This window comes from Euprymna scolopes, chromosome 27 (genome assembly GCF_053919585.1).
Source record: "Euprymna scolopes isolate OS-2025 chromosome 27, ASM5391958v1, whole genome shotgun sequence".
Classification (NCBI taxonomy): Eukaryota; Metazoa; Mollusca; class Cephalopoda; order Sepiida; family Sepiolidae; genus Euprymna; species Euprymna scolopes.
Window position 1 is genome coordinate 79,343,132 of NC_136508.1, and position 18,652 is coordinate 79,361,783.

Below are 18,652 nucleotides of genomic sequence, written 5' to 3' on the forward strand. Positions count from 1 at the left end.
TAATTATGGTCATAATTCTTTATAACCATAACCTAACTCTAATCTAACCATTTGCATTTTTTGACAACCTTGAAATTGTAAACTCCGGCCAAATCACAATATTTTAGAATTTAAAGTGGGTAATCATTATCACATACAAGTTTAACGTAAAATTATCACCTACTAGTGGACTAAGCAAGCGCGAATGATCAACCACTTCCGAATCAGATAGCGTTTTTAAGGACATTCTTCCCTGGTTGTTTAAAAGCAACTGCCTAAAACCAGCATAATAATTTATATTGTAAGAGAATTAATACTGGGCGCAGGGCTACATTAACATTCGATGTTTTAATTCTTCATCCGCGGATCTTCCATAGTTTTCCTTTCTCTGCGTTATTTTTTATGTGAAAACAGAAATCATTGTTACCTCACAAAAAAAGCAACATCTTTTTTTCTGCGGAAACCGTCTGTCGAATTACCTACTATTTTCAGTTCATCTTTTTCTGCACTGCATCAAATCATTTCGATCAAAAGAATGTCTTTCTGAAAAAAAAAAAAAAAAAAAATGGATGTCATAAACGTTTTCCCAAAGACAGTTAATCCTTGTTGCTCATGCGAACGCATACAGTAAAACAAATGGAAACGTCAATCAAAACAACAAGATCTCTTATAAAGCCGCGCGTTTTCGCAGGTACTAAATTTGGTTTTATATTTCAATCGACATATCTTAAAAATGGGCAGATAACTCCTATTCTTATCGTCTTTTATCGTCAACGCCGAAAAGAGGCATAAGTTTTGGAAACAATCTAAACATAAGAGTAACAGTTTAGTCGAAACGAATTGTTTATAAAGGAAATATATTTGGACATATTTATTCCTTACAGTCTGTTTCTCAGAGAAGAGGCATTGCTAATTTTCAATCGTTATTGAAATAGAGTTAGTTCCAATCTCTATTTTCTCTTTTTAAGAAATTCAGAACAAGAACCCATCTCCTACCATTGCGTCACAATCATTACTACTATCTGTTACTCTTCTGGTTTTATTAGAAAATTAATAACCTGTGATATATCTGTAAGGAACTCTCCTCGAATAACTTAACATACGAAGTCTCCGCATTTCTATATTAATCTTATGTATAATAGAAAAGTAAAGAGTTATATTATTTTGCTCTTTAATTTACACTAGCCCGAGTGTTTGGAGGTGTTTGTGGAGTAAAAAAAATATGGTAATAGGCAGCCAGGCTCGAACCCGTGACGCGAAGACGGAAAATAAAGTGAAAGAAAATCTGACGTCTTACCGCTACTCCATGACGCGACCGGAAGTTCGGAACGTTAAAATTAGGCAAAGACAATTCAACCGATACGATGACTTGCTAACATGACTCGCAAAAAATCGATCCCTCCTTGAAGAAAACTGCCCAGCTGAGCGGGCGAAGGAATTGATAATTTTGGCCAATTTTTCGACATTTGTCGTCCGACGGGTCGAGATTCAAAACGATAACGTGAAAATCCGTCGCCTCTGTCGAAAGTTTTAGACATACATACATACATACATACATACATACATACATACATACATGCATACACGCATACATACATACATACATGCATACATACATTTAAACAGACAGGTGATATTTATATTATAGATGTTTAGTTTCTGCACGCACAAACTAAGCAAATTAGCGTAAAATTATCACCTACTAGTGGACTAAATAGTATCAACACCTGGTGAGAAAGAAGGAGAAATTAACACGATGATGAGGCGAGAGAATCTGTTAAGTTAGAGTAGAATGATTTTTGTTAATCGCAAGTTATAGCTAATTAGCGAACGTAAACTTGAAAATTTTAAACATAATTTAATGCTATAAATAAGAATATGTTAGCATATTACTTCCTGTCATTAAATCATATAGGAAAGACGCGATAGGGAAACCAACCTTGATTGACTCAGATTTAGTATAATGCTCTATATCGTATATATAAACCGATGATTTTTTTCAACTTAATTGCCTACACACACACACACACACACACACACACACACACACACACACACACACACACACACACACACACACACATAATTAAAGTCCAAAGGATAAAGTTCGGTTGAGTACAAATGGACAATAGAATAGACCAACCTCAAAGCGGAAGTAAGTCACATGACAAAATTCTATACAAAAAAATCCTGCAAGTATTCAATTACATTGCTTGATTTTGATCTGCTAATTAATTACATTTTAATTATTTATCATTATTATTCACTCACTAGGAGTTCTTACTCAGGCCATCACCAGCAATCACTCATTCGTTCCTAATCGTTCCTAGAGTCTAAATGACAGAAAGTTTCTCTAAATTTCCAGTATTCCCCACCTCTCTCGATAATCAACGCAGATGATTTCACGTTATCGCAACAGCCACTTAACCTTGATTTCTCCGTAGCAAAGGCTTGTGGTTTTTGGTGACAAAACGTTTCCTCAAGGCCTCAGTGTTCTGTGCACGTTACCAGTAGAGGTTTAGTTAGTGCTCTCCGTCCTCTGTCCTCCAGGCCATTCGCGTCTCTTTGGTGTAGCGCCATCCGATGTAACGCCACATGTTTTGGAAGTGAGGGGTAGTAAACATTTTCCGGTTCGGTTTGTTTGGTTCTATGTGTTTATTTATTTATTTTATTTTTTTTTTTTTAATTATTATTATTATTATTATTATTATTATTATTATTATTATTATTATTATTATTATTATTATTATTAGTAGTAGTAGTTGTAGTAGAACAACTAATAATTAATGTACTTGCGTTTTTCTCTAATAACTCGATATACGCTTTGAAAAAAGATGTATTAAGTTGATTATTCTGCTTGACTTCTATTTGTGATTTCGTGATAACTCGCCGATGAAAAGATTTTCGAATTAAATAAAAAAAAGTTCGTTTTCGTCTTCGAATTCTTTGAGTTGATATAACATATGAATAACCTTATAAATTTATTTGCTTCAACTTACTTTTACACATATGTATGTATATGTATATATATTTGTTTTGTTCTTTTTTATTTTCAGTTTCTTTATCCGTGTTTGCTGAGGACTCTTTCTACTTTAGTACAATGCCTCAAAGTCGAAATGTGGTCGAGGGTTCGGACATTACCATCGAGTGCGATGTATCAGACCGGCAGCACATAGTCTTCCAGTGGATGTTCAAAAGCAAACTTGTGGTTAATAGTAGTCGACGTTTTCAGGATAACAGCAACCTGAGGATTTTACGTGTTAGTCGAGATGAAGACGACGGACCTTTCACGTGTATTGCTACAAACATAACCACTGGATTCTCGCTACAGAGCTCAAATGCCAGATTCAATATTCAGTGTAAGTATCATTTTATCATATTGGAAGTAGAATGGAGGAGAGGGTTTCGAAAGCCATTGCGAAGCCCTTTTCTCCAACCTACTTCCTCTTTCACACAGAAGAGATGTGGCGTGCCTGTCTCTACTCTACCTTTATTTTCATCTCAACTGAGCAACAAAAGAGTCACCTCAACAGAAGCATACAACAAGAAAAATACCCTATGCAAACCTAAAACCCAATATATAAATTAAAACCAAACAGAGATATAAAAAATATGTCAAGAAAAGATGAGGTAGTAATGGCGATACTACAAATAGATCACACTCATGCCACTCACTCATATCTACTAAAAAGCGAAGAGGTGCCCATTTGCATAACGTATCAGGAGCCCTGCACAGTACATCATATACTGATGGACTGTGTGGACTTTAAACGCGCCCGAATAAAGCATTACCAAGAGAAGAGTCTAAGGGAGTTATTTAACAAAATCGACCCAGAAAAAAAATTATTGAATTCCTGAAAGAGATTAAAAAATACAATACATAACAAAAGATTCTATAAGAAAGACCAAAAACAACTAACCAACATCTAACATATTACAATTACTGTTTCGGCATTAAATGACCCAAAAGTGGTTGATATGCCGTAAAAAAAAAAAAACAATCCCCCCTCCTGGATAATATTCGCAACAGACACTCGTCTATCTACAACAACTGCTAACAATCACCAACAATGTCTAATAATAAATAAAACGTTTTATTTATTCATTCATCGTAAACAAAAGCACTAGGAGTTGCCCGGGAATAAACGTGATTCTTACTAAAGCAAGACATATATTTATTTAAAACAAGCGTGACATGTAGATAGGTAACATCGATCCAATAGGCTGGGAACCCATGGACGAAGATCACAGCCGCTGAAAAAAAGCTGTACAGAATGCTCAAAGACAAGTGGGTACAGAAAAGACCAGTAGTGGAGGAAGAGAAGAGAACAAAGACGACAGAGGGCTGCAATATTGCTCTCGCAACCAAACATCACTTACATCTGTGGCATCTATAACAGATCTTGTCGATACAGGATAGGCTTGCACAGTCATATCAGTCGTTGTAATTTGCCAACGGCGCAGAACCCCATTGCCTTCTGAGAGAGACGAATGCCAATAAATATTTCAAATGACTAAAACTGAAAAAAAAAAAAAAATGAAAGCTTTATGCAGTCTGTTAGTAATGCTTTTTTGCAACTGCTTTAAAATAAAGTGATTTTTTCGATTTATAATTATCATAATTTATTTTCCTTTAAAACCTTATCCGTATAAATGCATTTCCTCTTGCAAATTTCTCTTTATAAATAAAAATAAAATAGGACGTAGTTTTTGATATACAGGGGTGTTCGTCGTGAATGTAGACCCCAGACGGTTATTGTAAAACACCTAAATATAAAATGAATACAATAATCTGATTGCTTCTGACATTTAATGTAAAAAAAAAAAAAAAAAAAAAATTTGCTCTTCGTGTAGGGCCTAGTTTCAATTGCATTGACATACAAAGACAAAATGAGTTACTTTGTATAATTGGGACTATTTAAACTACTGTTCTCATCTTGAGTATTATTATTAAAACGTTTCGGCCTATGTAACCTACGACTTTCTTAAGGTGCATTTTATCAAACTCTGGGATCTTTCCGTCGAATTCAAGAATCTACACGGAATTTTGAACGGTATTATTTATTTAACCCGTGGGTGTAGCATGCATGATCGATTAGGAGTCTGAAGTAATTCCCAGTATATTTAAAATCGCCCGCACTAAGGATTGAACTCTTAACCACCGGAAGATTGTCACTTAAAACTGGATTTTACTTAGATTTTATCCGTTATGCCATTAGTCCTTGTGAAAAATAACACTCAATAGTAGTCGTAATGATCCAAATAATACAAATTACCAATCTTCATCTAAAAGAATCAGAAACAAAATAAGATTCGTTTTATTTTTAAATAAATATCTTTTTTGTGAACACTGTTTCAACTGGAATAATTCGGGAAAACTCTTCGTACTTCAAAGAAATCAACGTTCCATTCATCATTCAGTCCGTAAAGGCAACTTCATTCCCAATATGAATGCAACAGAAATACAAATAAAATAATGTTAGTAAAAAATAAAAAAAGTAGATAATATTATTACATGTCGTATCGGCTAGACGCTGATAACTGTATCCGCAATAAAGAAATTATTCCACATCACAAAAGCAATAGTTGTGTACAATAAATAGTTTACAAAAATCATATGTAATAATCGTCTACAATTGGTTACCATTGTTTACAGTCATCTACAATCGTCTTCAATAGTTTACAAAAATCATATATAACTCGCGGGACCTGTGGCAATTCTACAGCGGCATTTTCATATGTAATAAAGTGCTGTTAGGCATTCTGTGAACGTTCAGGTTGAACCGATATCCCGCGATATTATTGTAGCCCTTTTGTTAAAATTGTAAAATTATTTATCTAAGTAATTTAAAGTAGTGTCAGAATATATCTAGTTATTACAGTTTATCTCCAATGTTCCAATAAAAGTCTGTGACATATAACCATTGTATGGACGCCCAGCGCGAATAGAAACCCCACGATATCATTATACCGTCTTTAGACAGACCAGGTACTACTACTGAATCCTAGCCAGCAAACCAAGACGGTATATTTTAGTTTCACGTACGGCCCAAAAATTACATAATTTTGAAAAAAATTTATTTCATTTTGAAAAAAAATTACATCATTTTGAAAAAAAATTACATCATTTTGAAAAAAATTACATCATTTTGAAAAAAAATTATTTCATTTTGAAAAAAAATTATTTCATTTTGAAAAAAAATTACATCACTTTGAAAAAAAATGACATCATTTTGAAAAAAAATTATTTCATTTTGAAAAAAAATTATTTCATTTTGAAAAAAAAAATATTTCATTTTGAAAAAAAATGACATCATTTTGAAAAAAAATTATTTCATTTTGAAAAAAAATTATTTTATTTCGAAAAAAAATGACATCATTTTGAAAAAAAATTATTTCATTTTGAAAAAAAATTATTTCATTTTGAAAAAAATGACATCATTTTGAAAAAAAATTATTTCATTTTGAAAAATAATTACATCATTTTGAAAAAAAATTACATCATTTTGTAAAAAAATTATTTCATTTTGAAAAAAAATTACATCATTTTGAAAAAAATTATTTCATTTTTTTTTACATTGCGACGTCGATGATCGGGAGATCCTATTTATTAAAAAAGAGGAAAGAAGGTGACAACATACTCCGAACATTAAATTAGCATGTCTATATACAAATTCAATGTTAGTAGTATGTTATCATCTTCTATCCTTCTTTTTTAATAAATAGGATCTTCCGATCGAATAATATAACATCTGGAAACCGTGACACACATACGCACGTACGTTAAAAGTACCACTGTATTGATATAAAGATAGTCTTAAAAAAACCAACTTAAGGAAAAACTACAGAAGAGATTACCAAAATGCGCAAATTTGGCTGTAAAGGAGCTGGCAAATGTTTATGTGCCGTAAAACAAGATAAAAAAAAATATCCCCACAAACAGACATACACAATTATGAAAGCAACGCCCAATGGTTTTGTTTTGTAAATAAACGAATAAATGAAACGTAATATTTAAACATTAGACATGTTCGAGTTAATAGCTAAAAAATTAACCCCAGATTTCATCGGAAAAAAAAGATTGTACAGAATGGAACGATAAAATTGTCGTCCTAGAAAAGGCGACATGATTCCATTTCCACTTGATGAAAACCGGTTTTCTTTTTATTGTTGCAGACCATCTCATAGTTGGCCAGTTGCGATAGGAGCCTCCTATCATGTTCGAAAGTGACACAATGTTTAACGAGCGAGATAGGAGATGCGCCACTGTTCAACTCATAGTCTTTACTGATCCAAGTTATGACAACAGGACCATTGCCAGCACTCTCAAAATGCAAATTCTGATGGTTCTAGCTTGAAAGCACAGCTTCACGAAGTTTCTGGCAACAGTTATAGTCTTTGGTGTGGTTTTAGTGAGGGCCACATCGTGCCACTATAACTCTTCGACGTTGGCTTGAAACTCCACACCAAAGTGTACTTGGATGTGCTGTAGAATGTGGTGTGCAATCAGAGAATCCTTATGCAAAACCTTATAATCGAGTGGCCTCTGGGCCTTGATAAGTGGTGATCCTTTGTCAAAAAAAATGCAAACAAAAAACAAAGAAATCATGCATTTATGAATATCAGACTTTTATAGTTATGGATAGCCAAAATAAAATAAAATATTTGCAGTGCTACAGTACAAAAATATACAGAATCGTATTTTCCTTGATAAAGTTTCGCAAATGAAACGAAATATCAAAATTAAATTAGAATTTTTGCTTTAATTTTTGTTCTACCTAGCCTTTTATTTGCCTTTTACTTCTTTGTGTAAACAAATAGAGCGGAGGCATTTGGACGATGTCAAAATATCGTTTATTAATTATTCTAACAGCAGCAGCGGTATAGCATAATGGTGAGAAGCCTTGACTGTCATTTGGGCCGTCGGGTTTCGATTCTGGCTTGAGCTAGTTGCCTGACTAGCCGCACTGATGAGCCGTGAAACAGCGTGACAATACTATATGTGGATGACTATGTGTATATATATATATATATATATATATATATATATACATATATATATGTATATATGTAAATTATTTCTTCTTTTATAGCGCCAAACGGACACAATTCCCATTTTGTACACACCTGCACACGTACAGAAACGCACACACACACACACACACACACACACACACACACACATATATATATATATATATATATATATAAATTAATAAGTTAGAAACTTAATATACTAAGGTTTTTACCAACTTCGCTTAAGAATCCTTGTCAACACACACACACACACACACACGCATATATATATATATATATATATATATATATATATATATATATATATATATATAGACTCTCGTGGATATTCTTGGCCTGATGAGGTGATTTTCCCTGGCAGGGGGTTCGTCACTGAAACATGTTTGCATATGTGTAGCCATTAGTTATCACATCCAACATATATATATATATATATATATATATATATATATATATATATATATATATATATATATATATATATATCTGTTATTCTTTTTTATTAGAGATTCTCTTGTAATTTTTTGTTTCGCTTATTTAAGAAATTAGAGAGTCGCCACTTTTTCTTCTTATTACTACTTTTATTTATTATATACTAGCGGGGGTACCCGGCGTTGCCCGAGTGTTTGTTTCCGGGAAGGGGGGGAAGTTTTAAAAAATGTTATGGTAGGTAAGTAGGAAGGATCAAACCCGGAGTCATGAGTAAAAGTAGGAAAATAAAGTGTGAAAAAAAAAAAAAAAAAAAAAAATCTGCAACGTTAACAGTTCGGCCACCAAGAAAAGCCCATTCCAGTTGTTTAGGAAAAAAAAAAAAACACTATGGTAGGTCGGCGCGAACGTGAAAATATAATGTGAATTGTCCAGCAACCTAACCACTACGCCACAGAGCACTGCAGCTTAGTTTAGTGATTTTAAATAACTTAACATGATAGAACTACGAAGCCAAACCGGTGTTCTCTTCTCAACTGTTCCTTGTGAACGATCTCCAAACGGTGTTAAGTGGTGGCAGGGGGAGGAGGAATTTTTAAGAGAGAAAATATTTTACCACTTCCATTGATCTTAACCGATTTTGGCCGTGACTTCTCAGCAGAAAAAGTATAGAAATCTAAGATTATCGAGGAATTTGAGAACTAATAAGCCTATAACAAACCTCAGATATTGTTCTGCCGTTTGTGCATAATGTATTTGCATGAAATAGCTTGATTTTTAATCCTATTAAGGTCAAAATCCGACGGGAAAAAATGAGTTCATTTTATTTATATAGATAGAAGAAGAAGATAGAAGATAGATAGATAGATAGAAGATAGATAGAAGAAGATAGAATAGAAGATAGAAGATAGATAGATAGAAGACTAACGAGAGGCACCCGGGTTTTTTTTTTGGCGGGTGTTTAAAAAAAGTAAGTATGAGGATCTAACCCGAACCTTTGAGGCAAAGTTGTGAAAAAAACAAAAACAACAAAAAAAAAAAACGCGCGACGTTAACCATTGCCCCACCGCGACATGCTTACGGAAATTTATTTAATTAGTTGGATTTAGCAGGTGCTCGTTTTAATGAGTTAATGAGGTCAGTCTGACTGCGGGATTTCATTTACTGCTGAACACTTTTTTCCTCGCCCCCAAGATGTTATAGGAAAAAGACTAACCCACATGCGGCGAGCGACAAATATTGAATATGTATCTTACCGAAATCGAGAAAATTAAATAGTTGTTAACTGTGAGATATTACCATTTATATGTGATATAAAAAGTTTTAAAAAGTTGTGAACCGACCGACCGCTTCTCTGAAAGAAGCCTTTTGTAGACACACAGAAAAAGCGAACACACATGCATACATACATACACACATACATACATACATTTTCGCTTTTATATTTATAGATTTAAATTTTAACATGCATAAAAGTTATCCTTGTACCCGTGTTTCTAACTTATATATATATATATATATATATATATATATATATATATATATATATATACATATTTATATATATATATATATATATATACATATATATATTTATATATATATATATAATAATCAACCATATAGGAGCCTATTCGTGACCACACACACACACACACACACACACACACACATACATTCAGCTTTATATTAGATATATATATATATATATATATATAATATAAAGCTGAATGTGTGTGTGTGTGTGTGTGTGTGTGTGTGTGTGTGTGGTCACGAATAGGCTCCTATATGGTTGACTATTATAAAAAACTGATTACATATAATGATAGGAGATGTATCGAGACACAGGAATGGGTATGTTTGATCTGGCAGATCAAACATACCCATGTATTGGTTCATTAAAATTGTGGGGGTCTGCGTTCGCGCCTGGTCCACAAAGTATGGAAATAAAAAATTTAAGAATTAAAAAAAAACGTTTACAAGTGTTTTTGATATAGGTGTACATAAGAATAGTGTGATAATATGTTTTAACTTAAATAGGGATGGTATAATAAAATTGTGGGGTCTGCGTTCACGCCTGGCCTCCATAGAATGGAAATAGGCACAAACTTTAATAAAGACTTTTCATATCTATCTGCGTAAGTATACTTTGATAATTATGTTTCAGTTTGAAGAAATATGGTATAATAAAATTATGGGGTGTTCGTTCGCACCTGACCTCCATAGAATGGAAATATTTCACAAAGTTTAACAAGATTTTTTAATATAGATCCACAGAATATTGTGATAAGTGTTTCAGTGTGAACAGGTATGGTATAATAAATTATGGGGTTTATCTACTTTATTTTTACTTTCATCATAGTTTGCTTTGGTTTTGATACCCCCAAATTCAACCCAAATTTACAATCCTTCCTTTTCATAACCTATCATACTTTCATAAATCAGAACATTTTCTGTAGGCTGTACTCAGTCAACGACGGATACTTTTGCTAGTATATATATATTTATATATATATATGTATATATATGGAAATATATATATATATATATATATATGTGTGTGTTAGAAACACGTGTATACGGATAACTTATATGTATATATATATATATATATATATATATATATATATACATGTATGTAAGTCAGGGTTGTGTTTTTCGTGATAGAAGCGTTGATTGAATATTCAAATAAAATACGCTTGAAAGCCAAATTAAAACGCAATATTATGAAAATAAACAAATATTTGCTTGTTTAAAATTAATATTTCATCGCTATACGTCATCTTTAAAATGTTATATATTTTTTTTATTTTTCTCCGCCACGATGTTAAATTGGAGAAGAAGATAGAAAAAACAGTTAGTAAAGAGTCCACGTGTTGTTGTCGACGGTGTTATTTTGAAATGCCGGAAGAATACGAGGAAAAAAAAGAAAAAAAAGAAGAAAAAAAACTATAAAATTCTGAAGATGGCGTATGGCGCCGAAATATTAACTTGAAGCATGTAAATATGTGTTTATTTCCATAATATTATTAGCGTTATAATTTGGCTGTCAAACGATTCAGTCAAACTATATATGATTGTATGTCTAAAGTCACATATACTAGCAGAGAGCTATTTTTAGATTTGTGTCTTCCTGAATTTCAATCTCTGGCCGCCATCTCGCCAGACTTTCACAAAAAACACTCGTCTAGCTAAAACCACTATCAACAATTTCCCACACTCTTTATCTGGACCTACACCTAAACGTAGATTCCATGAACAGGTCTTGTTTCTTAGACTTGTTCGCCTGTGGAACTCTATTCCGATTGTCTGCTTTCCAGCTGACTACAATCTGATTGTCTTCAAGTCCAACGTGAACAAGTTCTTATTGGATCGTCCCCCAAGTAATCCAAGTTATACAATTCCCACTGAGGTTTACTGCACTCAAATTCACAATGACTAATGTATACCCATTAACCCTTATCCTCGAGTGGCTTCTGGGCTTTGTGAAGTGGTGATCCCCATGCAAAAAAAAAAGCTTCACTCAAAAACTAATTAACCGATCTCTCAAGCTTGTCGTAGTGATTCACGTTAAAAAAAAACGAAAGCAGATTTACTTTTGTAAGTTCGTAGATGAAAATTCGTTTCCATATCTGATTTATATTAAGAAAATACTGCGTTCGGCGGAAACGCTCCTTTGACTTAAGTCAAAAGTTGTAAGACTCCCCCCCCTTTCCTTATCTGAGAGCCGCCATTACTAACCTTCAAATAGCGAGAAAGACTTAAAAAAAAACTTCGTCATATTTTTTGCCCTTTCCGTTTACTTCATTGTGGAAATTATATTTTAATTGCATAAGTATTCACAAATGTTCCATGGAAAACAGATTGAAGGATGTTTTTGCAAAGAAATGCTGATTTAATCTGTCTATCTATCTATCTATCTATCTATCTATCTATCTATCTATCTGTCTGTCTATTTATCTATCTATCTACACCCCTTTTATTTATCTATCCATTTTCTATCTATCTATTTATATATCTATACATCTAACTTTTCTATCTATCTATCTATCTATCCATGTATTTCCTTTTATGTAGCTATCCATTTTCTATCTATCTATCTATCTATCTATCTATCTATCTATCTATCTATGACTACACGAAAGGGTGTACATTACCACAATGCTACTTGTGACTGTGTATATTATCCACTTTCTTTTTTTCTCATGTACCAGGTTTGAATATGTCATCTGGATAGCTTTCTTGGGACGGGTAGCTTACAGATTTTCTCTTTTAGAAGAAGGATATAGCGACAACTTTAACTGAAAATGTACTTCATTCATTTTAACTACCACATCTCCATTTCATAACTAAGACAGTACTTGATGTTTGCACAAGCTGTAAATTGAGTATGATTCCTCTATCTCCCGAACCTCATAAAATGCCCCTGTTCACTGATCTAACTAAATATTTTCTATGTGACATAAGAAGATTAACAAATTAGCATTCTACCTCCACCCCACCCCTCCGCAGGGATTTTTTATGCTCAGTCCCCAAATTTAACAGAGATTAGACCATTCTTGTCCCTATTGATTACGGTGTAATGATGGTTCTGTGCAGTTCTAGAAGGTTCACCCTCCCAGGTTTTGCCTTCTCTCTTTGAGAAGGTTTTTTTTTAAATCAATTTTCACCCCAAACAAGGCACAGTGCCATTTTGAAGTATTATCGGGGACATAAGTTGCAGGGCCATTATGAAGGGAGATGAGTAACAAGATGTTTGTTCACATTACACTTGAACGTCTGCATATCAGTACAGTTGGGAAAGCAGAATCCCGGAAGGGAGTTCCAAAGTCTAGCAGTTCTGGGGAAGAAACTATTGAAGTAAAAGGCTTTCTTACACCTAAGGATCTCTACTGTGAATGGATGGGACTTAGCTGCTTGTCGGGTTTGTCGGGGGTAGTCACGTCGAGGGGGTACAAGTGCTTGTAGTTCGTCAGAAAATTCACCATTAAAGTACTTGTAGAACAGGCAGAGGGATGCAACATTTCGTCGGTGGGACAGAGGCTGAAGTTCAGGACCTATCAGGTTAGCGACTCTCTTTTGAACCCTTTCTAGGAGTGAGAGACAAGCAGCAGATGCACCAGCCGAATGCGACAACAGTACCCCATACATGGGCGAATGGTGGCCTTATAGAGGTACAAGATACTTTTAGGCGGAAGTAGTTTTCTAGCATGGCAGAGAAAGCCCACCTTTTGTGCAGCAGCCTTGGCAATGCTCTCAATGTATCTATTCCAGTTCCATGTAAACATTAGGCCGAGGTGTTTAAAGGAAGTATTTTCAGGTAATGTGTTCTTGGCCATTGCTATTCGTGGTAGAGAAGATTTCTTGTAATTAATTTAATGCTAATCGCCTGAGGCGCCCTTACTGGGGAATGTCGACGAGACTGGCCATGCTTTTTTGTAGGTCCGAGTGCCCCTTCCTCGGAGCCGCTAACTTCTCAATCCCGCTTTCCGACCCTGGCGTCACATTTCTTGCAGTAGGAGTGAACGAAACATCCTTCCCCCTGCATACATGACGCTACAGTCAACCTATCAGTAATACCTAATAACTTGTTGCATTTAACAAATCATACCAACATATGCCAACACTGATTTTTTAAAGCATATTACTGCCACATAAGTTTAGTTATCCATTAAGAATACACCAAACATTACTGTTAGTGACCGTGTGTTTTCCCTTTGCTAAACGCAATCAAAGTTATAAGCCACACAAAAAAGAAAATCTCCACAAAACAGCCAATTATTATCTCAAGATGTGAAAAAACTTAAAACGTAGAACCTTTTATCAAAACTGATGGATTCAACATTAAGTCGTCCTTAAAACAACTAAACCAGGAAATGGCCCTAAAATAGTTGGTGTGCTGTAAAACAAAACTAAAGGAGGCACCATGAATAAATATTTGAAGATGTAAAGAATTTTAGGCATAGAAGCTTTATTTTTAATCTTGTTATAAGATTCGACATTAAATGGCCCGAAAGGAGTTGATATACCGTGAAACAAGGAAGCTAGGCCGGGCTTCATGATTAGAAATTTGAAGATGTAAAGAGCCGGAAGCATAAGAAATCGAAGCATAGAATCTTTATCCAAAATTACTGGATACTGCATTAAATAATCCGAAAAGTGTTGCTATTCCGTAAAATCAAACAAAATAAACTTGCTAGACACTATTAAAACGGCCGTGAAACTGATACAGTGCATCAGATTGAAAAAGCAGATAACGATACAAAACGTATTTATTTTTATGCAGACAGGATTGTATTTATATCAATATTGATTTTATGATTATATATGCGTATTACGATGGAGACTTTTGGTTAAATTTAGTAGAAAAGTCACGTTGAACGTCTCGAAGTTCTATGGAGTTTAGACATTCATATACTTGCAATTATTAGTTCTTTTACCGTAATAGTACCACCCATCTGAGAAGAAATAAGAAATTATACAACCTCTGTTCTTTTCTTTCTCTCTCTCTCTCTCTCTCTCTATATATATATATATATATATATATATATATATATATATATATATATATATATACTAGCAGATTGCTGGCAGCTCGTCAAATACTGCTATATATATTTTAATTTTTAATTCTTGCCAATTTTCTATTGATAATAGATGTACCTTTTGATGTACAAATTAATAAAATTGTTGAAATGCTAACATACAGAAATATGATATTATTATAATATAGTCATCCACATACAGTACTGTTCCGTTGTATCACAACTCATCAGTGCGACTAGACCAGCATCTTTACCTAGCCGGGGATTAAACTTACAACAATCGCGTTAATAGTTTGCAGTTCTACGCGTCGGCCTATGGGATCGATGCTCGCAAATGATCTCAACAAATGTCTATTTAAATAAATACTTGCCCATCGCTTTTACAGTGCTCGAACTGCTTGTTTATTTATAAACAAGTTATATTATTACAGACATTTAAAGTAGCGGATGAGATAGATTTACGATAGTGCTCTATTCAAAGAGGAAGGCTTAAATATATTGCCATCCACATAAAGTACTGTTTCGTTGTATCATAATTTATCAGTGCTGCTTGACTAGCACCTTTCCCTAGCATGGGACTGAACTTATAACCATCGCGTTGATCGTCGGCAGTTCTACTCATCGGAGCATATAATCAGTGCTCGCAAATGAGATAAACAAATATCCATTTAAACCAAGGAGTTGTATAGCTTGGTTTTCTATAAGTTGTTCCACTGAAACGTGTGATTATTAAAGAGTGCTCAATGGAGGACAGAGCCGGTATATAGTATTTTTATTATATAAACATTATTGGTTACACATGTACATACAAGTTTCAGTGGAATTGTGATCGCAGGCTGCAAAGCAATGTTTGGTCTGTTGAGGTGGGTCTCTCTAAATTGAGATTGCACTGAAACATGTATGCACATGCACATATGTAACAATAATATTTATATAATAAGCCTACTATATATGTATATATATATATATATATATATATATATATATATATATATGTGTGTGTGTGTGTGTGTGTGTGTGTTTAGGATTAATAATGGATAAAATAAATCAAATTACATTAGATAAATCGGAAAAAATGAAACTATAAAACTCAAGAATGGAAAAGTTGAACTTCATCATTTTTAAGCGATTACAAGGAATTCGTAGGCATTACAACAAACATCTAGTAAGTATGAATTATTGTTAAGTTATTTCCCTATCTTTTTACTTAAAAAAAAAATAGTGGGCGAAAGAGTCACTCCCTGGATACTCATAAAATTAGATTTTATTATGTAAATATAAAACGACTGGATCAATTTATGTGATTTTTGGAATATGATATTTTCGTTTCGTCACGGGACGTACATCATGCACATTTTTCTGTATTTTTGTTTTTTGTAACATTAGAAATTCTGGAGAAGAACCGTTTTATTAGAGCCGTTCTTTAAGCCGGTCACAATACATTTGTGTAGCTTTGTAGAGTAATGGAAGCTGGTTATGGCATTAACGTTTGTTGTAAAAAGAGAGATGTGCAAATGTGAAAGCGTTCTGATAGCGCGGATGCGGTTGCGAATAAAACCTTTTCAGAGAGAAACTGAATACATTTAATAGCGACCCGGAAAATTATATTACGGTCAACATCGGAGAGAGAGAGAGAGAGAGAGAGAGAGAGAGAGAGAGAGAGAGAGAGAGAGAGAGAAAGAGTGATAATAAATATTAACTATGTGGGAATAAAGATGAATACGTCCATCATGTGGTGAACGAACAGTAGAAATAAGTTAAGAATGTTGTTATGTCAAAGATTTCCTTCTCTGAATTTAATTGAGTGTCAAGTGTGCTTTATTATTTACTGGCCTGGGTGCCCGGCGTTGCCCGGGTGTTTGTGGGTGTGTGTTGAGCAAAAGAATAAAAAGAAAAAAAACAACAAAAAACAAAAAAAACGCTGTAATAGGCAGACAGGCTCGAACCCGTGATGCGAAGGCGGAGAAGAAAGTGGAGGTGCGTGTAAGAGTGTTGGTTGAGCAAAATAAATAAATAAATAAATGAATAAATAAAATGAAAAAAAAATAAACAAATAAATAAAATAAATAAAAATAAAAATTAGGAAAATTGCGAGCATAAAAAAGTGTTTGTAGACAACCAGGCTCGAACCCGTGACGCGAATGAGGAAAAGAAAGTGAAAAAAAAAGTGAAGCGTTAGCTGTTGCGCCCATCGCCAAACCAAAAACCACGTAGGTTTAAATTAAGTTAAGACAATCGAAAAGAGGCGATGACGTTCGAAAATATTGGCGATAAAAAAGCGACTCCTCCCTGTAGAAAAGTGCCCAGTTGAGGGTGAAGGAATTGAAGTTTTTTATCCAATTTTTCGGTATTTGTTGTCCGAGAGGCCGAGCTTCAAAATAATGCCGATCTCCTGAAATCCCGTCACCTTTGTAGAAATGTTTTGCGAGACATACATACATACATACATACATACATACATATATACATACATACATACATACATACATTTAAACAGACAGGTGAGATTTATATTATAGAAATCATAGCAGGAGGAACGGTTTATGGATTCATGCATTTTCTAAAAGGGAGGTGATTCCAACGTTACAATTTAAGTCATGGAAATGTCGATGTAATATTATTGTAGGGCTTTCGACGAGAGTCGCACTTTTTTGTTTACAAAGCCACTCAGTGGAAGTGACGTCAGGCAAATCTTAAGGTCCGTAAAGCCAACAACAATTCTATTTTTATGTTTGACATAAAAAAAATTACCAACAATTAATGTTTGGTTAAAAAAATCAGTGTATAAACATATTTTTATTATAAATATTATAATTTTGTCATACAAGTTCAAATAAAGCTTCTATTTTTATTTGCTCTAAAAAAAAAAAAAGCTACATTATATATAGAGTTGGTCATCCGTATCTTAAAATTTGTCTGACATCATTTCTACCGAATGGCTTTGCAAACAAAGAAGTACGATTCTTAACGAAAGGTTTTTTATTGTAGTCGCTATATATTTCATAGTATTGAGCAATTTTAAATTAAATACCGTACTTTGGGGGTAATTGTACCAAATCCGGGGGTAATTGCGTCAACTAAAAAAAAAGTGCTCTTTATAGGCGTGGTTGCCAAAAGAGCACTTTTAGCTAGTTGGCGCAATTACCCCGGACTTGGCGCAATTACCTCAAAGTACGGTACAATATTTGCGATAAGCGGCACTATCTATCATCAATATATCTCTCTTTGTATTTCATTTTACTTCAGTCAAACTTCTCAGAAATCATGTGACCCCCCCCCATTCATGGGACAAGCACTTGAACTCTGTATAAAATAAATAGACATTCGATTGTTCCATTAAAGGTTTCTTTTACCTCCCAAACAGCGAGTTAATTAAGAAGTTAAGAACATTATGTCCTGGAATTCAGCAAAACCAAGAAACCACAAGAAATAAATCCTGTGACATATTTATATAGTCAGTTAATCAACTGACTATATAAATATGTCACAGGATTCATTTCTTGTGGTTTCTTGGTTTTGCTGAATTCCAGGACAAATTAAAATATTATGTTTAAGCGTATTGTATGACCGAGCAACGCCGGGCTGCTAGCTAGTATATATATATATATATATATATATATATATATATATATATATATATATATATATATATCGTTCACTTT

The 18,652-nt window shown here is 33.7% G+C and overlaps 1 protein-coding gene across 2 annotated transcripts in view; it reads left to right on the forward strand.

The window, feature by feature from the left end:
* The window catches only part of LOC145248938 (inactive tyrosine-protein kinase 7-like), a 306,146-nt gene that overhangs the window by 169,781 nt on the left and 117,713 nt on the right, over positions 1 to 18,652 (forward strand). For both annotated transcript variants that reach the window (XM_080110733.1, XM_080110732.1), the window contains exon 2: positions 3,036 to 3,338. In XM_080110733.1, coding sequence (XP_079966859.1) covers positions 3,036 to 3,338 — 303 coding nt within the window. The remainder of the gene's footprint in view (positions 1 to 3,035; positions 3,339 to 18,652) is intronic.